Source organism: Heliconius melpomene, chromosome 17 (genome assembly GCF_056956725.1).
Source record: "Heliconius melpomene rosina isolate 202511_hmr_F chromosome 17, ASM5695672v1, whole genome shotgun sequence".
NCBI lineage: Eukaryota > Metazoa > Arthropoda > Insecta > Lepidoptera > Nymphalidae > Heliconius > Heliconius melpomene.
Genome location: NC_140405.1, coordinates 8191593 through 8212999, shown reverse-complemented (window position 1 = coordinate 8212999; position 21407 = coordinate 8191593). Strand labels below are relative to the sequence as shown.

At 32.6% G+C, this 21407-nt stretch overlaps 1 protein-coding gene across 1 annotated transcript; it reads right to left on the bottom strand.

Moving 5' to 3' along the window:
* Window positions 1-767: 767 nt before the first annotated feature.
* Window positions 768-21347, bottom strand: eIF5B (eukaryotic translation initiation factor 5B). Its single transcript, XM_085200771.1, has 18 exons — window positions 21143-21347; window positions 20999-21061; window positions 20674-20831; window positions 18641-19800; window positions 17966-18133; window positions 17475-17609; window positions 17111-17329; window positions 16592-16705; window positions 16125-16352; window positions 15714-15896; window positions 14892-15053; window positions 14343-14473; window positions 13801-13933; window positions 13353-13460; window positions 12885-13049; window positions 12446-12553; window positions 11972-12133; window positions 768-1916 (listed from the first exon to the last, which is right to left on the bottom strand). Exons 1-18 carry the CDS (start codon window positions 21187-21189, stop codon window positions 1809-1811), a joined length of 3552 nt encoding a protein of 1183 aa, XP_085056897.1. The 5' UTR covers window positions 21190-21347; the 3' UTR covers window positions 768-1808.
* Window positions 21348-21407: the final 60 nt, after the last annotated feature.

Here is a 21407-nt window from a genome sequence, read left to right as displayed (position 1 = left end):
AATTGATATTTAAATTTGGTATAGTTCGACAAATATCATTAATTATAACGATTTTAAATTACATTACTGCTATAAATCGTATATAAAAGTTTTTTTTTTACTGAATCTTATGAATTATAACTGTCGTTCTTAAATTTCCGCTTCTATTATATATGTAATAGAATTGTTGTATAATCGCCAAACATACGAATGGTGTAATTTCTGTTATTTGAATCAATGTCCTATTTTGCCTGTCGTGGCGCAAGGGCGTGTGACTGTAAACGCGACAGGTCGTCGGTTGGATTCCTCTCGAGAAAATGAAATATTTAAAATTTCGTTTATTCACTTTGGAATCAAGATGCCTATCATGCTACATACAGAATACAACGAGAACCTGAAAAAAAATCCTCCGTCTTAGCTGGTAGAAGTTGGTAAAAGGTAGTACAGTGAGCTAGCCCTACAGCATTCATTACGACAATTTTTTTTTTCATTGTTCATTGGTAATTTTTTTATGTATATGAATTTACGTATCAGTAATTACTATTTACTTTTCAAAAAGTATTAGATAGAGAGCTGAACTAAAGTAATTAATTACAATATTTTTTTCCTTATTATAATTAGCTAAAACTCATATAGAAAATATCAATATCGTAAATATTTTTATTTTTTAATTTCAAATATTTGAATTATTTTTTTATTTATATAAACTACAATTTTATCAAAATAATAATAATTTAATAGTTAAATTACATAATTTAATGAAAGGGAAAGACAAAATAAAATGCATATTATATATATTTAGTAATTTATTTAAAATTTCTTCAATATAAGAATATGTCCGATTCCATCTATATAATACAAGCATTTCAAAAAGGGATAATACCTACAAAAATTACAACCTTCCGTATCTTTAATATGGACTCTTATGCGTTGACTCGTGTGCCAAAAAAATAAAACAAACCTAAAAAAACAATATATAGTTAATTTTCAGGACTAAAATAATTCAATTTTATCATGGTATCAGTAAAATACAAATTATATAGAAAAATTTCATAATCGAGATCGTATATTGCAGCCTCAAACGAGGTTGTAAAAATAAAATGTACTGTCACACTATATTTACAAAAAAAAATACAATAGTAAATAATAACTCATACGTATATTTACAAAGAATACTTCCATATAAATCACTATAGAACATTGATAATCTCTTTCCACACCGAGACCAATAAAAGATACTAAAAGGTTGAAAATGAAACGCGCTCAATAAATAGATTTACTAATGGACTATGTACATATGTTGACTGGCGAGTATATGGTTAGTTATTCCTCTTTTCGGAAAATTATAAAAAATATAGCCTATTAAAATATTTTAAAATAATGGACGCGACTACAACATAGAATTGCCAGGAGTATCGGAACATTATACGTTCTACATTAAATTAAAAAATGAAAGAACGACTACTGAAACGATATTTCTGTTTTGTTATCTTAGTTCTATTAAAATGTCTAAAAGCTTACTAAAAAGTTTCAAACATTTTAGATTTTGCATTACGTTTCAAAATGTTTGATTTTATATACCTGGCAACACTAGATAGGAGAGCAACATAGGTGACACGTATTAAATTAAATGTCGAGATTCTATAATACAACGGATCGATTAGATGGAATAGACCGGGAAATTTAATAAAAAACTTCGCACCACAGAAATTGCTTATAGGATGAGAGCTTTATAAAAAAGCAAGTATAGAATCACATGTAAGTTGTAACAGACGTCGAACACGAATAGTAGTAGCAGTACCAGGCGAGAAGTGCACCCCAGGAGACTATTAAAGGATCTGGAAGAGTTTCTTCAATTCAACCATTAGTTGCCAATCTGTCTTGATGAGGTCTTCTCTGAAGTAGTCCTTGCAGGCATCGATACTAGCGCGTGATATCTGCAACAAGGTACATTCGTTACAACTATATATTAAGACTATACAAGTATTTATAATAGAACTTAAATATTATTATATGTATAATATTTTTTTTTCTCATAAAGTATGTGACAAAAAATAACATAACTTGCTTAAATATGCCACAAGGCTTATTAACCAAATTTTAATGATAAAATAAAATTTTCTAGCGAAACAATCTATTTTTACATCCCTTACATACAACATACATGAAATATATATATTTAAGTTTAAATCTAAAAATAGAACAGATGAATGTACACGGGGCCCATTCAGGTCGACCCAGTTTTGGCGCATCGATTCAGCTTTCCGGGGTTGAATGGGGTATGACGTCACCGGAAATAGATCAGGTTGTGCAAGTATGGAACTGGGTCAAATGCTGGGGTGACCCGGGAACCGCCCTATGCAGCCCCGAGGTGCTGACGTCATTCAGCAGGGGAGTGTCGCATGAATAAAGGCGTGTGCCGGTGCCTTTCGTGAAGCGGTACAGTGCAATTAGCTATGTCATTGTTTGACTGTGGTATGTAGAAATGTTTTATAACATGTATTTAATGTATTTTCTAAATATAGAAATAAATTTTCGAAATAAAGAAGGTTTGAAAGAAAAAATGAAGCTAGAGTTTTTATGGATGAACGTGCTAATTTCAAGAAGTACCGATTGGAATTCAAAAAGTATTTTTGTGTTTGATAGTGTATTTATCGAGGACGGGCTATAGGGTAGCAATTATTATACGACGTTAATAATTATGTTATAATCAACTGGTACATGCGGTCAGTTACTTTGGCCACTTGGTATGTGACATGAAGTCATGTCATACACATATCAAATGTGTGTGGTCAAATGCAAGTGGCATTTGACCACGAGAGACAACGACGAGCAGCAGATAAAAACTAATAAAGTAAATACTAAGTAAAAAAAAAAACATATTAATAAAATTAAATAAACAAAATCATTAAAGAAAAACAAAATGGACACGCAATCATTCAACTGTTTCGTCAAGGCTGGCGGTCGTTGCAGTAAAGTAGTTTTCATCAATGAAACCGCGATGCGAAATATCAATGGAGCTCTGAGAATGGGATTTGACCCGGTCATTGCGCCTGTGTTGCGCTGCCATGGCGTCGATGTGTGCGTGCGTTGCCAACACGGACACTGTCTCATTGCCTAACACAGATACTGTATTTGCAATGTTTATAGCTGTAACACACACACACATGTAAACATATAGTATGTATAGTTTAGTAGTTATGGCACATTAGTCGGTCTTCTCGATAGAGGGGAGAGTTTAAGGGCCATTAGAGAGAATATTCGTTGAAATTACATTTTCACATGATAGTAAATAATCAGTAAAAAAGACGAGTTTTGTTTTTTAGTATAGGAACAAATTATCTTTTATTCTTTTATAAAAAAATAAACTTTTATCAACAATCATCAATTGTTTGAAAATCTACTAAATTTAACCATTCTAATTTAGGTGATATCAGTGGGCAGATATCCAAATAGCATATTTCATGGACTAGGTCGACTTAAAAGTTATGAATGAAACAATTTATGTTTTATTACAAAAGAAATTACACAAAGAGAGATCTCATATTGTTTATTATACATCATAACCACATATCCGGAGTGAACATAAGATTAATAGTGTTTAATGTGGCCGATCGGACGGAGCTGGGGGCGAGCTGTTAGCGAATACATAAATCGTTAAATTACTAGGACACGTTGCGGGAAGTTCTTATACATAATAATAGCATAGTAGAGATCTAATAACGCCACATGCGCCGACAATGTAAACACTTCTGGAACTTTCTCAACAAGATTAGAAACAAACCTCGATGATTCCTTTGGACGTCCAAGCTCACACTGTGGGCGGGTCGTGAGAAAATTCTTCAAGGTTCCATTTTACCTATGCACTTTATATCATTTCAATGAACAAATGAACGATCAGTGAGTTAAAATATATTAAATAAGATTCTATACTTGTACGTACTTACTTTCCGCTGAATTTTTTACGTGACGTAACTCAACGCCGGTCTTTCATCTTGGTATCAGAGCGAAGAAATATAAATAATAATAAATTCCCCAGAGCGGGAATCGAACCCACAACCATCGCGATACAGTCATATCCTGGCACTCCATCGCCATGACGGCATCAACCACTATAAGTGAATTCCACGCTAATTGGTGTATTAATGATGTTTCTAAAATGTGGGCCCATTACATGCTCAGATCTTGCCTAATGCATGGAAAGCCCTGACGTCACGTCCAAAAATAAAGCGACCTTCGCGCGGTGACGGAAATCTGCTGAGTTCATATACCGGCTGCTTTATAAAATGTGGATTAAAGAAAGATTGATGCTTCCAAGATTCTCACAGCTATTGAGAATATATTACTTTTTCATTTTCATTTCTAATTTGTATGCATATGACGTTAATAGACATAGGTCGAGGGTGTACGGCGTGCGCGTACAATGCTCTGACTAGATTATTTATGAACACTAACTGTTAATCTTTTTTTTAAAATGTTTTTTTTAGTTCCCGAGAGTATGATTCTACAGCCATAAATATATGTAGGTATTTAATAACTTAGAACAATTTAAAAAAAAAAACAATTTCGTATAAATTTATAAGATTCTGTGTTTCATGGAAAGTCATGTTATTATATTCCATGGAAAATCTACTGATGAATTATTGGTCAACTAGCAAGACTAGAAAATGAATTTGTGGATTTTTTGATTTATAAGTGATCGAAAGATTTTTTTAAGTTTCTGCATCTCTATTTCTGTATAAATTCGAAAAGTTTAAAAAGTATAATTTTTCTATTTAACTAGAATTGAGACAACATAAAACTAGTCAGTCGTTTCTAGAAACTAAATCTGTTACTTTAATAAATTTCATATATCATTTTATAGGCACGTCCGTGACAATAACGAGTTACCAGCAGCTAGTACTAGAACACTTCGTATAATACAAAGCTCCCCTCGACCTAGTGACCTGTTGCGATCAATGAAGGAACGGTGGGACGCGCTGCATTCATATTCCTTGCTCACAACAGGATATCATAATATATGTATATAGATATTCTAAATATATATAAAATATTAATATATTAAGTAAGGCGTATTAAGGCGAAGGGGCACAAAGGTGTTACTGTAACAAGACGGTTGTGGGTTCCCCACTCCGGGGAATGAATTATTATTTATTATTTTCATTTCTTTGCTCTGGGACCAAAGCAAAACGTAGGGGTTGAGTTCTGCCTAGTTCCGGAAAGTGGAGAACGGAGTATCTTAACACTAGTTCAGTTCAGTCCCTCTGCCTTCTCTGCTATGTGAGGGATAAGGAGTGAAGCTTATTTGTTTTTTTAGTAACGAGTATGTTCCTATTACTATGTAATATATGCATCAATTTTGAGTCCTTTATACCCGACTAAAATTGACGAAAACTTTTTAAACGAATTTTTGGATCATGTGAAAAATAAAATATGTTATCCTCAAGCAAATTCACTATTAATATATAAAGTTCTCCAATTTTTAAAAAACTGGTTCAAAATCCCTAGATAGCCACATTTATGGTTATGCACATACGTGAGTAGTTTCGTTAGTATTTGGGTGGAGTGTGGATTCCTTAAGCTACAAGCCCCCTTGACCTGATGCCCGGTTACGATCAATGAAGCTGCGGGCGGGGCGTTGCATTCACTCAAGTTTTTCAATGAAATATATTCTTAAAGTTTTTGTGAATGAATATACCATTGGAAAATATAACATTAATAAAGATCCAAAATGTAAAAAAATAATCACCAGCGAAACTTTACTGACATAAGGTTTTCTGATAGCTATTTTTGGTATTGGGCAACAGCCAATAATATAATTGATACCATAAAAAAAATACCACCTTAGTCTTTCCTGTAAAGCAAATAATTGACTTTATATATGTCGGTCTTTAGGCGATAATTTGGGCTTGAAAAACTTGACTTGGCATTACATATATTTTAAATTGTGTAATATAGAATTTTATGTCTAAAAAGCCAAGTTTTTTTGACTCTACACAGAGTCGACATTAGGAAAAATCTTTAATAATTAGCTTAGATTAGTTACTTGGCCAAAATAGCATTTGCTTTAATAAAAATGTTGAGTTGCGGAACTTAACGCCGCAATCATTAATGATAACCAAAAATAAAAGCCTGAATACTAAACATATTTTGAACTTCTAAAAATAATTTATGAACGAAACCAAACCAACAATTTTATTACATTTATAATTAAACATATAAAGCTGAGTGAGTAGATTATTAGAACCTACGTTTATATACCTACGGGAAGTATATTATTAGTACTTAATAATTATTATGACATAATGAAGAGTACATGCTGTGGAGTATCTGGACTAGGATATTACGTTAATAAATCCCCTTGACCCAGTAACCTGTCGCGATCAATGAAACAGCGGGGAGACGATGTACATTCATACTTGGTGTTCAATGAAAATCATTAAGCTATTTCAGTTTTCAAGTAAATGGATCTGTTCTTATTAATGAGGATATATTAGCAAATATAGAGGCCCTAACAATAATATTAATAAAAAATTAAAAAAAACAAGTTTTTGTGAAAAAAAGGCAGTTTTTTTTTAACTTTGAATAAAGAATAATGTAAAAAAAGGTGGTTTAAGTGATCTATTGACACTATGCTCCCCAAATTATTCTTTAATCCAAATAAAAAAATACACTTTTTATGATATTGATCATTTACACGTTCCACTCCCATATAAAGAAAACCAGCGAAAATTAATTTCATCGATACATAGCTAGTTTAATGTATAATATATAAGATCCGCCATTATATACAATTACGCGCGAGTGGAGCGTGCTTCCGGCGGCTGTTCTTACAAATAATGGATGCAATGCAAGGAAACCGCCGCTCTGTTTGTGACCATTATCATTTTAAACTAAGACTTACGTGGCTTTCATTAACGTAGCACAGTGATCAACAAGGATTATAAATATAAACTAGCGGCCCGCCCGCGGCTTCGCCTGCGTGAACTACATTATTATTAATTTGTCTCCATGAGTACCTACGTCCTATTAGTGACGCCTAAGCTCCTAGCATTTGTAGTAACGAAGTTTCATACAAACTTTCAACCCCAAAAACAACCCCTTAGAAGTGGAATATTGCAAATTCCCGTCTTAGCGAGTACCTACGTCCTATAAGTAACTCCTATGCAAAATTTGAGATTCCTAGCACATGTAGTTTCTGAGATTTCGTTTTTCGTTCGTTTCGGGGCTCAAGAGTGCCTGTGAACACTGTCTGGTGAGGCAAAGCACAGTGTGTGAGTGAAGTGAAGTATCTTGACAACTATGACAACGGAGTGTCTTAACACTAGGTTTCCAAAAAGTATTAAAGTTTGCTAAAACTAACTACTGTTTTGCAGAATAGTCCTGCGGTTTTGAACAAGCTTTATACAATTATTATTTTTCGCTAAGAATTAATTATATACGTGTGATATATGAAACTTAGATCGAAATTACGAATAGTTTCTCTTATAAGATATTTTCTGCGCGATATTCCATTAAGACTATTGAGAATTGACTATTATTGGGTAGTTTTATTAAATAAGATAGATTTAAACGATCTTATTAAGTATCATAGATTTAAATATGACCGCCCGACCATCTGACCACAATTTAATTAAAACTTAACATTAGAACACAAAAAGAAATTTGCTTATTCATCAATTTACTCTTCTTCACAAAAAACGTTTTCAATAATTTATTGTTCTCTACACAAAAAGACAAAAAAACAAAAATAGAGAATGACACCATACACACAGTTTCACATCCAAAGACAATACATTTAACATTGTTTACTTCATGTTATGTCAATATTAGTAATAGCATCAAATGCACACGAAGCACTTGTTTAGTGCGAGACGTGTTTGTGCTACGCGCAAATATCAATACGAGTTTGCTAACAGCCTGTATATGTACCTACATACATAATACATATCTGAGAGATTTAGGCCCGTATTTATAAACCGCTCTCAAGTCTAAGATCAATCTTGAGATATCGTTTTAATTTGTACATTGTATATCTATGAACGAAAACGGCATCTCAAGATCGAGTTCAGATATTGCTCAATAATTGTCACGAGACAAAACTCTTAAAAAAAACTATGAGCATACGTATGTTATATACATACGTTATCAGAAGGTTTTTAAAATTTTGGAAACTGGTTCGTATTCACTACTATACGAAATAAAAAGGTAGTTTTTGTATATTTTTTATACTTTCGAATCGAATAAAAAATATATAACGAAAATATAAAAAAAATATTGATTTAGCACGTTTACACTGTAAGCCGACAATATACTCGTACTGTGTACGTATTAAAGTAATATACGCCGTGTATCACGACACACTGTTTCCGTTCTATTCTCGTAACCAAACATTTACACTGCGGATGCACTGTAAAAGGACATTGCTGCATAATACATTGCAATTGAAATTTCAAATACCAACATATTGGCAAAACCATTATAAGTTATATTTTTTTATAATATTTAAATAAAATGTATATTTTGGATTTTTTAAAACGAATATTTATAATAAAGGTCATAGGTATTTCATACAATATATTATTATTTTTTTCACTCTTAGGGTTGCGGTATCTCAAACGGAAAAAATAAACCCTTACGGGATTAACTCGTTGTCCGTCTGTCAATACGATTCATCTCAAGATCGCGTAGATCTATCGCAATTCGGATGGAGATCTATCGAGCGCTACAATTATGAAATTTGTCAAGAATTAAGAACTCGCAGTTCAAATAAAGGGCAATACCGAAAAAGAAAAACTATTATAGTTTGTTGACCGTTGACCTACAATCCTAAAAATGTCCAAAAAATACCTAGCTGTATACAAATCCTAGTGTAGATATACAAAAACATTTTAAGACATAATATTACATATAATATATACACATGTCTATTGCGAAACATGAGAGTATAAAAAAAATATTTTATTTAAGTATATTTATAATAACAAAAAGAAAAGAGAGATCAAAGAAATAATCTATTTTGTATAAGGGTCATAATCAGAAAAAGTGTACATTTTGTGTCTTTTCTTGTCCCGATACTTTGAATGCGTTTTAAAAATACAATTTTAAAGATAATTTAAATATTTTGCCATTTAAGATAAATTTACTTATTAAATTAAAGATTTTTGTAATATTTAAAATGTATTATGGCTAATAATAGTATTTTTTATTAGTTGCAAAAAACTTTTCAAAATGCTTCCATACAATTTTTCGTGTCCCATTCACCACTTTACTTTTTAAAAATTAATTTGTTACGAATGTTTATGGTTTTATTTGATTTCAGATATGTTTATATTACTTTACTTTATGCATAATATTAAATAAAAGTACTTTTATTGATACATTATTTAATAAATAATATATATGAATTAAGTAAATTTGTCCCAAAAAATTGTCTTTTTTGTTACTCAGGGCTAGTAACGTACAATTAAATTATGAATGCAATTATTTTGGATGGTGTTTATTATTAGTTTTTATTGTGGCACCATAATTCTAAAAGTCAATGCTGTCGTAGCTACAATAAGTAGTGTTCTCGCAGCAGTTGAGGGGTTCAAATGTTTTAGAGGGAATGCGTGAAATTACATCTCAGGGTTATAAACGGCTTATATTTTGGTAAGTATTCTATAATTTCGTTTTCTTGTTTATGTTATTTGCTTCTTTTTACAAAATCTCAAAAAAGAACTTCAGTGCTTGCACATGCAACACGTGGCTTATGAGCAAATATTTAAAAAGGTTAGAATTTCTCAGACTTTATTCTCAATTGCGTTATATTTCGTTACGTAACGAAACTGAGAAAATATGAAGCCTAGTTCATAATTACGTTACCATCGGAAGATATGTATATAAAAAAAATTGCTGGCATATGAAAAAAATAATTGGTGACTTTTGATAACGTAAAGTAACCAAAAATAATGATTTTTAAGTTTTTTGCCTTTTTGCTTGTTTGTCTAATGTTGTTAGTTAAAAACATTTTTTTATTCTTCCTGAAATTAGTTGTGATTTTGTAATTACTATTTTTTTCTCTGGAGATAGTGAATTAATAAATATGTAGTTCAAGTGGGTGAAGCTTTTATTTAAAAACAAATACGTTCTGTACTAGCGTTGTTGAAGATCTAAACAATAAACATAAAATATTATTAAATATCTATTGATACATATTTTTGTATTTTCAGTAAGCGTCATGGCTCCTATGTCAAATGCTGAAATACATAAAAGATATAGAGAACGTCTTAAAAAGACCAATCCTATTAAATATGGAGTTATGCGAAATAAACACTTACAAAGAATTAACTTAATTCCCGTGATAACGACTCAAATTTTGATATATTTCAAAGTGGATTTAATTTTATCATTAACTTTGTTATATCTAACTAGAAATATAAGTTTATTACGTTACGAACTAGCATTATTATATTGTTAATATTGTCACTTTGTTATGTTTTCTTACATTTATAATCTGTTAATTCAACGATTGAATCTTTAAAATTTTAATTTGTGTCTCATTAAATAAAAACAACAGTAGTTTTATTCGTATAATATCCTTACTTTGTTGTGTATAATGCCTTATATCATCAGTTTCGTAACAAACATTATCAGTGTTGTTACTTATCAGTTACGTTACGAATTCGAAAATGTCCACCTTTCTGATTATGACCCATAAATAAAAACAACATTATAGTAAATACACATGTTGAGCGATACAACGTCGGATATGGCTCGCGAAGTTTCGTTATTAACGCACCAATAAAACTTTCACGCGTCTCCTTTTGATAATACACAAAAAATAACTAATTAATTCCAGTGATATACATTTATATTTGATCTTTGAAGATTCGTAGCGCCGTCTTATATAAATAGCGGGGCCGTTTCGACATCTAATTTACATAACGGAAAACATGTGGATCCTACAAACGTCAGACGATGTGTTCAATTTATTTTATAATAAAAAAATATATCGCATATTATATGCGTGTAGTAGTAGTAAATCAATTTCATATTAAAAAAAGTAGAAAAGATGTTGCAATACCGGTGAGAAAATATGTAGAGATTACATTCCAAGACGTACTGTACTAATATTATAAAGATGAAGAGTTAGTCTGCTTGAACGCGCTAATCTCAGGAACTATAGGTTCAAATTGAAAAAAGCACACTTACAATTTGTCACATGCCATACACAACTTTTACATCTCGGTTAAGGAGGCGAAGTGCATATTATATAAATACGATGATATTTCATTTAAACCTAATCTAATGTTTATAAAAATGTAGACAATGTCAAATAGAATTTATATAACATATAGTTGTAAGCCTCCGTGTTGCGTCACGGATATGAGGCACAGAGTGTCGCAACACTAGATTCCCTCTGCCTATCCTGCTAAATGGGGGGGGGGGGAGGGGGAAAGCTGTAACATATATTTCAATCCAGTAAATATCTGCAGTCGAAAATTTCAAATCCTAATACATTCAAAATAGCTATACCATTTTGAAACAATAAGCAAACTATTGCTAAAAAAACTTGAACAATACCTACATTATACAAATTTCAGTTTAACATTAGAAAGGTCAAGTAAAGATAGTCCGAGTCCGCCGAGCGCCAGAAGCGCCACGTGATAACGCTCCAGTGCGCTTACAATTATTTATTTTCCAATAAACAAATAGCAATTTTATGAGAATTTTGTCTTGGAAACAGAATGTTAGTGTTGCATTGAACTCTGTACAACAGTTGTGTTTGTAAATTTAAGTACCATTTGTAATCGTTTTTGATTATGTTTTAAATAAAATTATTGAAAAACAAATTTATCTTCTAAAAAAATTAATATGTATGTACTTTTAATATTTTAGTAGAGAAATATAAGACACATCACATAAAATGTTCATAAAAAATCGGCTGTTATGTATGTTTTAAGTGAAAAAAATTCTTATTATTTGCAATAAACAAAACAAAATCACATACCTTGCTGACTAGAAAATCAGTTTCATCAAAATGTCTGCCAAACATTTTGGGCGACTCGCCGGGTATGGGTTCGATTTTGATGCACACCTCCTGCCCCTTGCGTGCGGTTTCCACTTGCTTGTGGTTCACCTCTATGGACGTCACGATGCCGAGTTCCACGAACTAATTAAATTAAAAACAGATATTTATCCATGCACATCCACAAAAACTAAAATAAGAATGGGGGGCCAGTCGTGGCGTAGGGGTCGTAAGTTCGATTTCCATCAGAGGAAATGAAATATTCTATATTTTAATTTTTCTCGCTCTAGTAACAAGGCAAGGCACGGTATTGAGTTTCGCCATTCAACACTTAATGTCTCGGAAATTCGACAGTGAGGAACTAAGTGTCATAATACTAGGATTCCTATTCCCTTTGGGTACCTTCTATAGAGAGGATACAGAATGAAGTTAAAAAAACCTGTAATGCCAACTTACCTCTTTACTAGGCACGCAGATAGGCGTTCCCTCTTTCACAATACCGGCCTCCACCATTATACCCGCTACTATAGGATCTCGAGAGTTGAACACGAATTGCGGTAAAACCTGGAAACAATCATTAGTTTTAACCACTATTTTCTAATCAATAACCATTTAAAGCAACTTAATTGTGATATGAAAACCAATATATTGAGAAATTATATATAGCTTTTATCCATTTAAATCTATCCAGTGATATTAGAAATGGATTTTTTTATTAATATAAGTAATTCAATTAAATAGTTTCCAATTCACACCAAGTATTAATCAAATCAAAACTTTATATAATCTGTTATACGTTAATATTTTAAAGGATTTTTAGATATAAGCCTCAAAAAAATGTCAAAAATCTTCTAACACAGTATTTAGTATTTCTAACATGTTGGGTACTCCATACCTTCAGTTTACAAGGGAAGACGGCAATATGCTTGAATTCCTCCCGCTTGCGTTGTTTCAGTTCTTCACGATAGGCGGTGAACTTGTCGAACAAGTGGTAAATGATGTCCGCCGAAAATATCTTTACACCGAGATTGTCCGCCATTTCTTGTGCGTCACGTTCGATCTGGACAATAAATGTGGAACAAATTAGAATTATATTTTTTTTCGCATATAGTAGAACACCTAGTGTTAAGATACTTCGTTCCCCACGCACCGCCCGACTTTCGAGACATTGCGTGTTGAGTGGAGGAACACAACGCCGAGCTTTGTCTACCAGTGCGCAGAAATGAAAATAAAGTAAATATAATAAATAATTCTTCAGAGTAGGTATCGAACCACGAGCCTCGCATTGACGCTGCAACAACACAGCCAATTATGACTGAAAAAATATTACTATACAAATAAATATAACTTAACTACTACTAACCTTAACATCAAACGCTAATATAGTAGCGTACTGCGAGTCGTGCTCCAACATGGCGGACGCCTTCATCACGTCACGCTTCACCACTGGACCTATTCTGATGGCTGAGTACTGTAAACAAAAAATTAGTTAATTATTACTTAAATTTATAGTACATATAAGATAAAATTCAATGTTATTCGCTTTTTTCAATATTTTTTCATGAATCTTCCTAATTTGGTATCGGAAATAAATAAAAAACTCCAATGCCATAACGGTTGTGGATTTAATTCTCACTCAACTCAACTAACTTTTACTCAACAAAACAAAGTGCAGTGTTGAATTTTACGATTGACAATGCAATATCTCGAAAATCAGGAAATATGCGGGGATCGGAGTGTGTTAACACTTCCCTCTGCCTGCCCTGCTTAAATCGGGATACAGAATTAATCTAATAAAAAAAAACACTTACAGGAATCTTACTAGTCCTTAGGAACTCTAGTAAAGCTTCAAGTGATCCCAACGTAGAGGCTTGTACGTACACGCCGCGTTCTGATAGCTTTATTGAGGAGAGAGCAGATTTGAGTTCTCTTGCCACTTCCTCTCTATAAAGGAAAATTATGTTACAATTTGTATTAGTCACCAGTTAAAGCTATTGAGTAATTTCTATTTAAAATTAAGAAAAAAATCATGATAAATAATCATAATCATTTAATAAAAAATAACGTTTGAATATTTTATATAATAGATATTGATAAAAAATTATTTTAACTTGTTTTAATTTCTAATACTTTTCTTTTTACTTCTTTATCATAATTTATTTTATAAAAAGCAAACTGCGTAATATGGTTTTCGATATTTTTAATGGGAGTTAGTACAGTAAAGATATTATATATCTATAACACAGAGAAACAATACGTAAACATCAAAAATGCGTTTCAAATTCGAATCTACACATTGTATACATATGTGGAATAAATATATAGACTTTTCTATAAAAAAAAAATTACTCACATAAGAACATCAACTTCATCTGGTTTTTGTGCCACAAGCAGGTTCAGGCCAGCAATGGCTTTCTCTAATTCCTTTGCTGCTATTTTCACACCTTGCGCTCCAATCACTTCTTTGTGCTCGATATATGCATTCTATAATGATAGATACAGTAGAATATAAAATATGCTCTTTAGATACCAACTACTTCTAAGGCTATTTTGAGTAATCATTAAAATGATAATAACATTTACGTGGAGGAACGATTCGGTACGCTCGACAAGTCGCGGCCGCTCCTAAGTTAGATTTTCTAGGGTTCTTTGCACTGTTCGCTCGGGAAGAAAATAAACAAAAGTAAGTAAAATGGTAACATCAAATCAAGCCAGCCATTTACCAAGACTCATCGACTGTATTGTAGTTCTAGGAAAAAGTGTACGTATAAGTTGAAACGATGGCACACATAAAGGAGTGCATTCGGGGAGCGTAATAGTTCGAATAACCGCTCGTTCGCTTTAAAAATGGATTCAGATAATCGATGATGAACAGTACTGATATGATAAATTAACACGTTACCTTAACTCTAAGTTCTTTCATAGGCTGCGGCATTAGCAGCGATCTGATCTGAGTCACTATTGGTCCATCTGTGCCGGCTAGAACCATAGTATCACCTTCACGTAGTGTCCCGTTTATGAGGATAGTGTCTATCGTTGTACCGAGACCGGGTATTGCTTTAACCTGTGTTTTAACAATTAAAAATATAAAAAATCAAAAGCAAATGCAAAATATTTTTATTAATATCAAGTAAAAACTAAAATAAAACATATTTTATTAAGCCATTACAGCCACTTTTATACCGAAAGGTTTCATAAAATGTGTGTAATTTCAGTCCTATATGAAGCTTCCACCAGCTGTTTCTCTGTTGTCTCTCTCTCTTCTCAAATGACGTACTAGTAGTTTTTTTATGTTATTCACATAATAAGATAATGAATTCTATATGTCTTAAGCTATCCGTTTAAAATCTGTTTAAATTTGAGACATTGTGAGTTGAGTAGCGTAGCTTTGTTTTAATTCAGCAGAAAAATGACAATAAATTCCCAGAGTGGATTGTACCCATAACAATTCGATTACAGTCATACATGATCTTCCCTTCGACCGTCGCGGCGCAGTGGGATAGCATCTACGATGGTTATGGATTCGATTCGTACTCAAGGCAAATAAATTATTTTTATTTCTTAGTTCAGAAGACAACACGCGGCGTTGATTTACCACTACTGCCACTTAACATGGAATATTTCGAAAATTGGACGGAAAATATGAGGGACACAGCATTTAATTCCGTCAGATTAAAACTGTAAACTAAATAAATTTACCAATATAATATCATAAAAATCTTACCTCAAGTACAGTAGCGAGCAACTGTTGGGAGAACACAAGTCGTTTGTTCAACGGTCCCTCGCACGCTTGCACTATCATTGCTAATAGATTACCCATACCCTCCCCAGTTACAGCTGATGTTGGTACCAGAGATACGTATGTACGAGGATCTGGATTTGAATAAAAGAGAGCTGCATTGAGACCCTGAAAAGAGAAGTTAGTTTTTAATGTAATTTATTGGTAGAGCGTAATATACAAATATAAAATATAGTAACATAGTGATAAAACAATTACCATTTAGTACAGAATATTATCAAATTCTGTTAACCTAACTTTCATAATAGTAACATAGTTATAATGTAAGCCACTCTTATATTAAGTTAAGATTAATATGTAACAGAAAACATATAAATAAATAACTAAATAACTTACTTGTTCAGCAAACTGTATAATAACATCATTGCTTCTCTTCTCAAATTCCAACTGAGTATTAGGTTGTTGCATTTTCAATATATCACGTACATCTTTCCTTTGTGCACTTTGCCAGTCGTATAAACGATCAATTTTGTTTAATGCCACTAAGAATGGGGTTTTCTTTTGCTTTAGGAGATTTATGGATTCTATGGTTTGGGGTTCCAGCCCGTGCATAATATCCACTACCTGAAATAAAGCATATATATTTATATATTTGTCATGTATCATATGATTAATATAATCCCCCGAGTGGGAGTCCAACCCACAACCATTGTGATTATACTCAGATACTTTGCCACTGCACCATGAAGGTCTCTATTTATAAAGTTAGTGCTATTATATGAATTAATAAAAATTGATAATATAAAAAAACATCAGTGAATAATAAATATAAAATTCTTAGTAGTATTGTAGTGTAAACTTACAAGAATGGCAATGTCACACAGAGAGGAACCTCTGTTCCTCAAGTTACTGAAAGACTCGTGGCCAGGTGTGTCTATAATTAGCAAACCTGGCAATTTAAATGCTATTTCATTTACCTGAAAAAGTATGGAAATATGATTTAAATAGTCAGACACTTCAATCACACAATCAATTATAAAAATTGATTATATAATATTTTTTATTAGCTGAAATATTAATCGATTATTTTGTTTTGGGATACACTCTATAAAGTAATAAAGATATACAAGAATAAAAATAATATTTTATTAATATTTAAACTATTTCAGTGCTTGTCATATGAAACTTAAACAGCAATCCTGAAATTGTATTGTTAGCGACCATGTGACTCATGTGATATCACGAAGTTTAAGACGCGTGTGCTTAAGCGTGTTACGTAATTTATGGATAACTCCTAATCAGAAAATTATCTGTCTTAAAGTCAACACTGGTACAACTAGTCCATAAAAGAATAACAAAATACTCCTAAAAACAGAACTCACCCCCTTAACATGTTTAGTTTGCTCCTTAATATTCTCAATGGGAACATTAGTGGCTCCAATCTGCTGTGTAATACCTCCCGCTTCGCCATCTTGCACGTTAGTTCGTCTTAATTTGTCTAGGATCTTCGTTTTACCTGTATCTACGTGTCCCAGTACACAGACGACGGCGGCTCGGAGGGGATTATTTGCTTTATTTTTCTCATTGTCCTCACGTCGTTTCTTCAAAGAAATAAAATTATAAAATGCCAAATATAATTGTCAAATCTCTTGCCAACTGATTCACACTACTCACTTATTCAATTTTTACAAGTTTGAAATGTAAGCTAAAAAATAATAAGTATGAAGTACAATGGATTTCAATTACCTCTAATCTCTTCAAGACAATTTCACGTTTCTTCTGTGCGTCCGTCATTTGTTCGTCATCTGAGTCTTCTTCGGAACTTGAATCTTCTTCAGAGCTATCATCTTCTTCTTCAGAACTTTCTTCTTCATCTTCCTTCTGAAAAGGATATAATTATAATAAGTTTTATACTTTATATATACAGTGAAAATATAAATCCTTGGATAAAGTGCGGCGCTGAGTTCCGTCTCTAAACACGCAATTTCTCGAAAATTTAAAGACAGTGAGGAATCAAGTGTCTTGCAAAAAAGTGAGAGAAGGAAACCAGTGTTCAAAGGTTATATGTCGATTTTGATATGAAAAGAAATATATCTTGAATATATTTCTTTTCTATTGAGATTTATAAGAAAGAACTTAATAATTGAATTGAGATGTTTCTCAATAATAGGTTTGATATTATGCTACTATAATTGATAACACTTAAATTTTAGATATTTACAAATAACATTTTTTACCTCCTTTGGTTTATTGTCAGCTTTCTTCAATTCATTAATCGGTGGGGTAGGTTCAGACTTAACATCTTGAGGTGGTTCAATTTCTTCATCAGACGACTCAGCATCCCAAGCATCTTTAACAGATTCATTATCGGACTCCTTCTTTTCTTCTTCTTTCTTTGGTTCTTCCTTAAATGGCAAATTATAATTAAAACACAGAAAACACGCTTTTTTAACACAATACATAATCACAAATGTAAAAAGCACATTTGGGAAGTATATTTAGTAGAGATGGAAGATACGAGATGGATGTGGAATGGCAGGCACTAGCGAGGATATCACGGTCAGAATGAAGAACGTGGTCAGCTGGTTCAGGCACGTCAAACAAAAGAGTGATGAAAGAATGGCAAAAAATATCTGTGATGGAAGTGAACGGTAACAGAAGCGGGGGGTACCTCGGTCGACCTTTGAAAACACAATTTCAAAGATACTGGAGGAAGGTGACGTAAAAAGCATGAGGACCCCCGAAGGGCATGTATGAAGAGGTTGATGACAGTAGACGAGGCGAAAGAGGTATGTAGAGACCGTAGCTTTTGGTGCTACCCCGCTAGGGATACAGCTGAAGTTAAGGTAAGTTACTAAGTACAAGCTCAATTTGAGGAAGAATCAGTACAGTGTGATGATAAAAAAATATACCTTTTTGTCTGATATTTCCAATTCAATCTTCTTCTCTTCAGCTGGGCTGCTTGGAGCTTCTTGTGATATTTGTGTTTTTAATTTTGTTGGCTTAATTCTGGTTCCTGGTCGCGGTGGTTTCTTTTCAGAGCCTATTTCTATACCTTGAGCCTTCAAAGACTCAAGCATGGCTTGAGCTCTAGCCTTTTCTGCTTTCTGTTTTGGAGTTAGCAGCTTTCCTTCAGCTTTAAGTCTTTCTTTTCTCTCCTTTTCCTTTTGTTTCTTTCTATCTTTGCGTTCTTTTTCTAATCTAATCGCTTCTAACCTCTGCCGTTCTCTCTCTTCTTCCTGCTTTAATCTTTCTTCTTCCTCTCTCTTGAGACGTTCCTCTTCTTCCTTCACTTTTTTCAAAGCTTCTTGCATGGCAGCAATAGTTTTTTTTGTTGGTCCTTTCTTCCCTTTATCATCTTTCTCAGACTTATCACCTTTTTTCTTTTTCTTGCCTTCTAGTGCGGGAGTATCACCCTCTGCTTCTTTATCTTTCTCGTCTGAAGGTATCTTCTCATCTTTTTGTTCTTCACTATCTTTATCAGTCTTTTTCTCAATAGGTTTCGCGGGTGGTTTAGGTTCACTCACATCCTTTTTACTGTCTTGTTCTTTATCTTTCTTTTTAGCTTCTAACTTTTTCTGTTTTTCTCTTTCTTTCTTTTCTTTTTTTTTCTGGGCTGCGGTTTTAATTGTTATATCATTTTCATTATCGCTGCCTTTGTCTTCAACATCATTATCAATTTGTTCTTCTTTCTTGCTTTTCTTTTTTGCTTTAGGTTTCTCTTCCACTACCTCTGCAGGTTTTTCGGGTTCTTGTTCAGGGGGCGGCACTGATTCTTTTTTAACACCTGAGTATTCCATTTCAAGTTCAGCTAGAACTTTTTCTATATCTTCGTCACTATCATCTTTTCTTCTCTTTGCTTTTTTGCCTTTTTTACCAGCAGGTTCTTTTTTTTCTTGTGCACCTTTCTTTTGGAGTTTTTGAACTGGATTTTCTACTTCATCATCAGAAGATGGAGGAGCTTCTGGTGCTGATCCACCAGAATCCTCAACTTCTAATAGGGAAAATGCACTTTTCTTCTCCTTCTTTTTACCCTTCTTGGGTTTTTCTTGAGGTTCATCTTCAGACTCACCTAAAAATATATTTTTGTTAATAATAAAGTTAAGCTGAGAGAACCTAATAAAAATAGTGCAAGCAGACAAATAAGTGTCCTGACACCCTGTCAACTATGATGTTAACAGTCAGATGCTGTCTCACTGTGCCACAGAAAGTAAAGTTATACTCAGTTGATTTTAGAGGTCTAAAATAGTATTCTTCATAAATCAAATTCAAAACAATAAAAAACATATAAAACCAGAAAGAATTTACACTATCCCACATACAGCAGGCATAAGTGTCAGCAGGTAGGCATGGGTGTAGAGTGGGAAATGCTGTAAAAGAAGTGCAGATAATTCCATCCTGTATAATATGCAACAATGTCTTCTGTATGTGACAGCTAAGAAGATGGATTGTAATGGCATAAGATGCTATGACTCAGCTAAATGATCAATATAGTAGTATGTGATGTAAATTTTGTTTCAATATGGTCTTTTGAATTGTTTATAAAGAAACAGGAATTAATAATCTTCATTAAGTAGTAATAATACCATATATTGCAAAGTAGAAATAGCAAAAAAAAAAAAGTTATTTATACTCTTTGTTTTCCATAGACTATCCAGACCTTGGAAAGGAACCAAAAATATATTATAGTTTAATTGACTTACTAACCAACCAATTAATTACATAAAAAATATAATTTTACACATTTACACACAGGGAAACTACCAACAAAATTAAAACGTGTCTTTTACAGCCGAAGATAAAGATCTTTCGAAAACTTGTTATCAGTGTGTTCTGTGGAGAGGACAGACTCATAAAATCAGTCAACATTGTAAACACTGAGGGATAGACTCAAAAGTCACTCATTCACTCACTACTTTTACAAAACTACTGTACTAATATGTACCTTCACTGTTGTTATCCACTTTCTTTTGAGACTTGTTTGAAATAGAAACGCTTTTTATGTTTTTTGTGACTTCTTTTATATCTGAATCAACTGATTTCTTTTGTTTAGATTTTGCTTTTGGTTTCTCGTCTTCACTTTCATCAGACTCAAGAATTTTTCTGAAATATTTTTTAGTTTGTTTTAAATGTTGTAGGTTTCAATGATTTTATACTTATTAAATTTATATCCATTTAATTCTTTGTAACAGCAATTTCATTAATTAATGACAGTCTCTTACAGAAAGAGAAAATTAGATGCAAACTAGGATAACCTATAAGATACTCACTTCTTTTCTTTATTTTGGATAGGTTTCGAGTTTTCAATGTTAGTTGTTTCAACATCACTGTCACTGAAATAACATAATATTTTATATTTCATTTTAAAATGAAGCATTAAAGAATTCTAGCATATGTTTAAGAAAGCAAATTACCCTTCCTCGGCTGTCTGATTCTTCTTTCCTTTTTTCGCTTTACCCATTCTGGTTTCTGATTATTGTATTAAGTCACGATGCCTTTGATGAGATGCTTGAATTTATAATATTTTGTAATTTCTATCATGTGAAACGTAATCAATGCAATAATTGAACTAAGCCGAAATAAGACTTCAGTCGTCGTGTCCGTCCTCCACTCACGTCAGGCACGTCAATGAAAAATTAAAAGTAAATAGATAAGCAAAGTCTGTCAACTAAACAATTG

Excerpts from the sequence above, each read along its gene's own strand:
- eIF5B (XM_085200771.1), bottom strand. The coding sequence starts at position 21,189 with ATGGGTAAAGCGAAAAAAGGAAAGAAGAATCAGACAGCCGAGGAAGG. Across the intron at positions 21,062-21,142 it reads AATCAGACAGCCGAGGAAGG|TGACAGTGATGTTGAAACAA; the intron begins GTAATTTGCTTT and ends ATGTTATTTCAG. Across the intron at positions 1,917-11,971 it reads CTGATTTTCTAGTCAGCAAG|ATATCACGCGCTAGTATCGA; the intron begins GTATGTGATTTT and ends ACCTTGTTGCAG.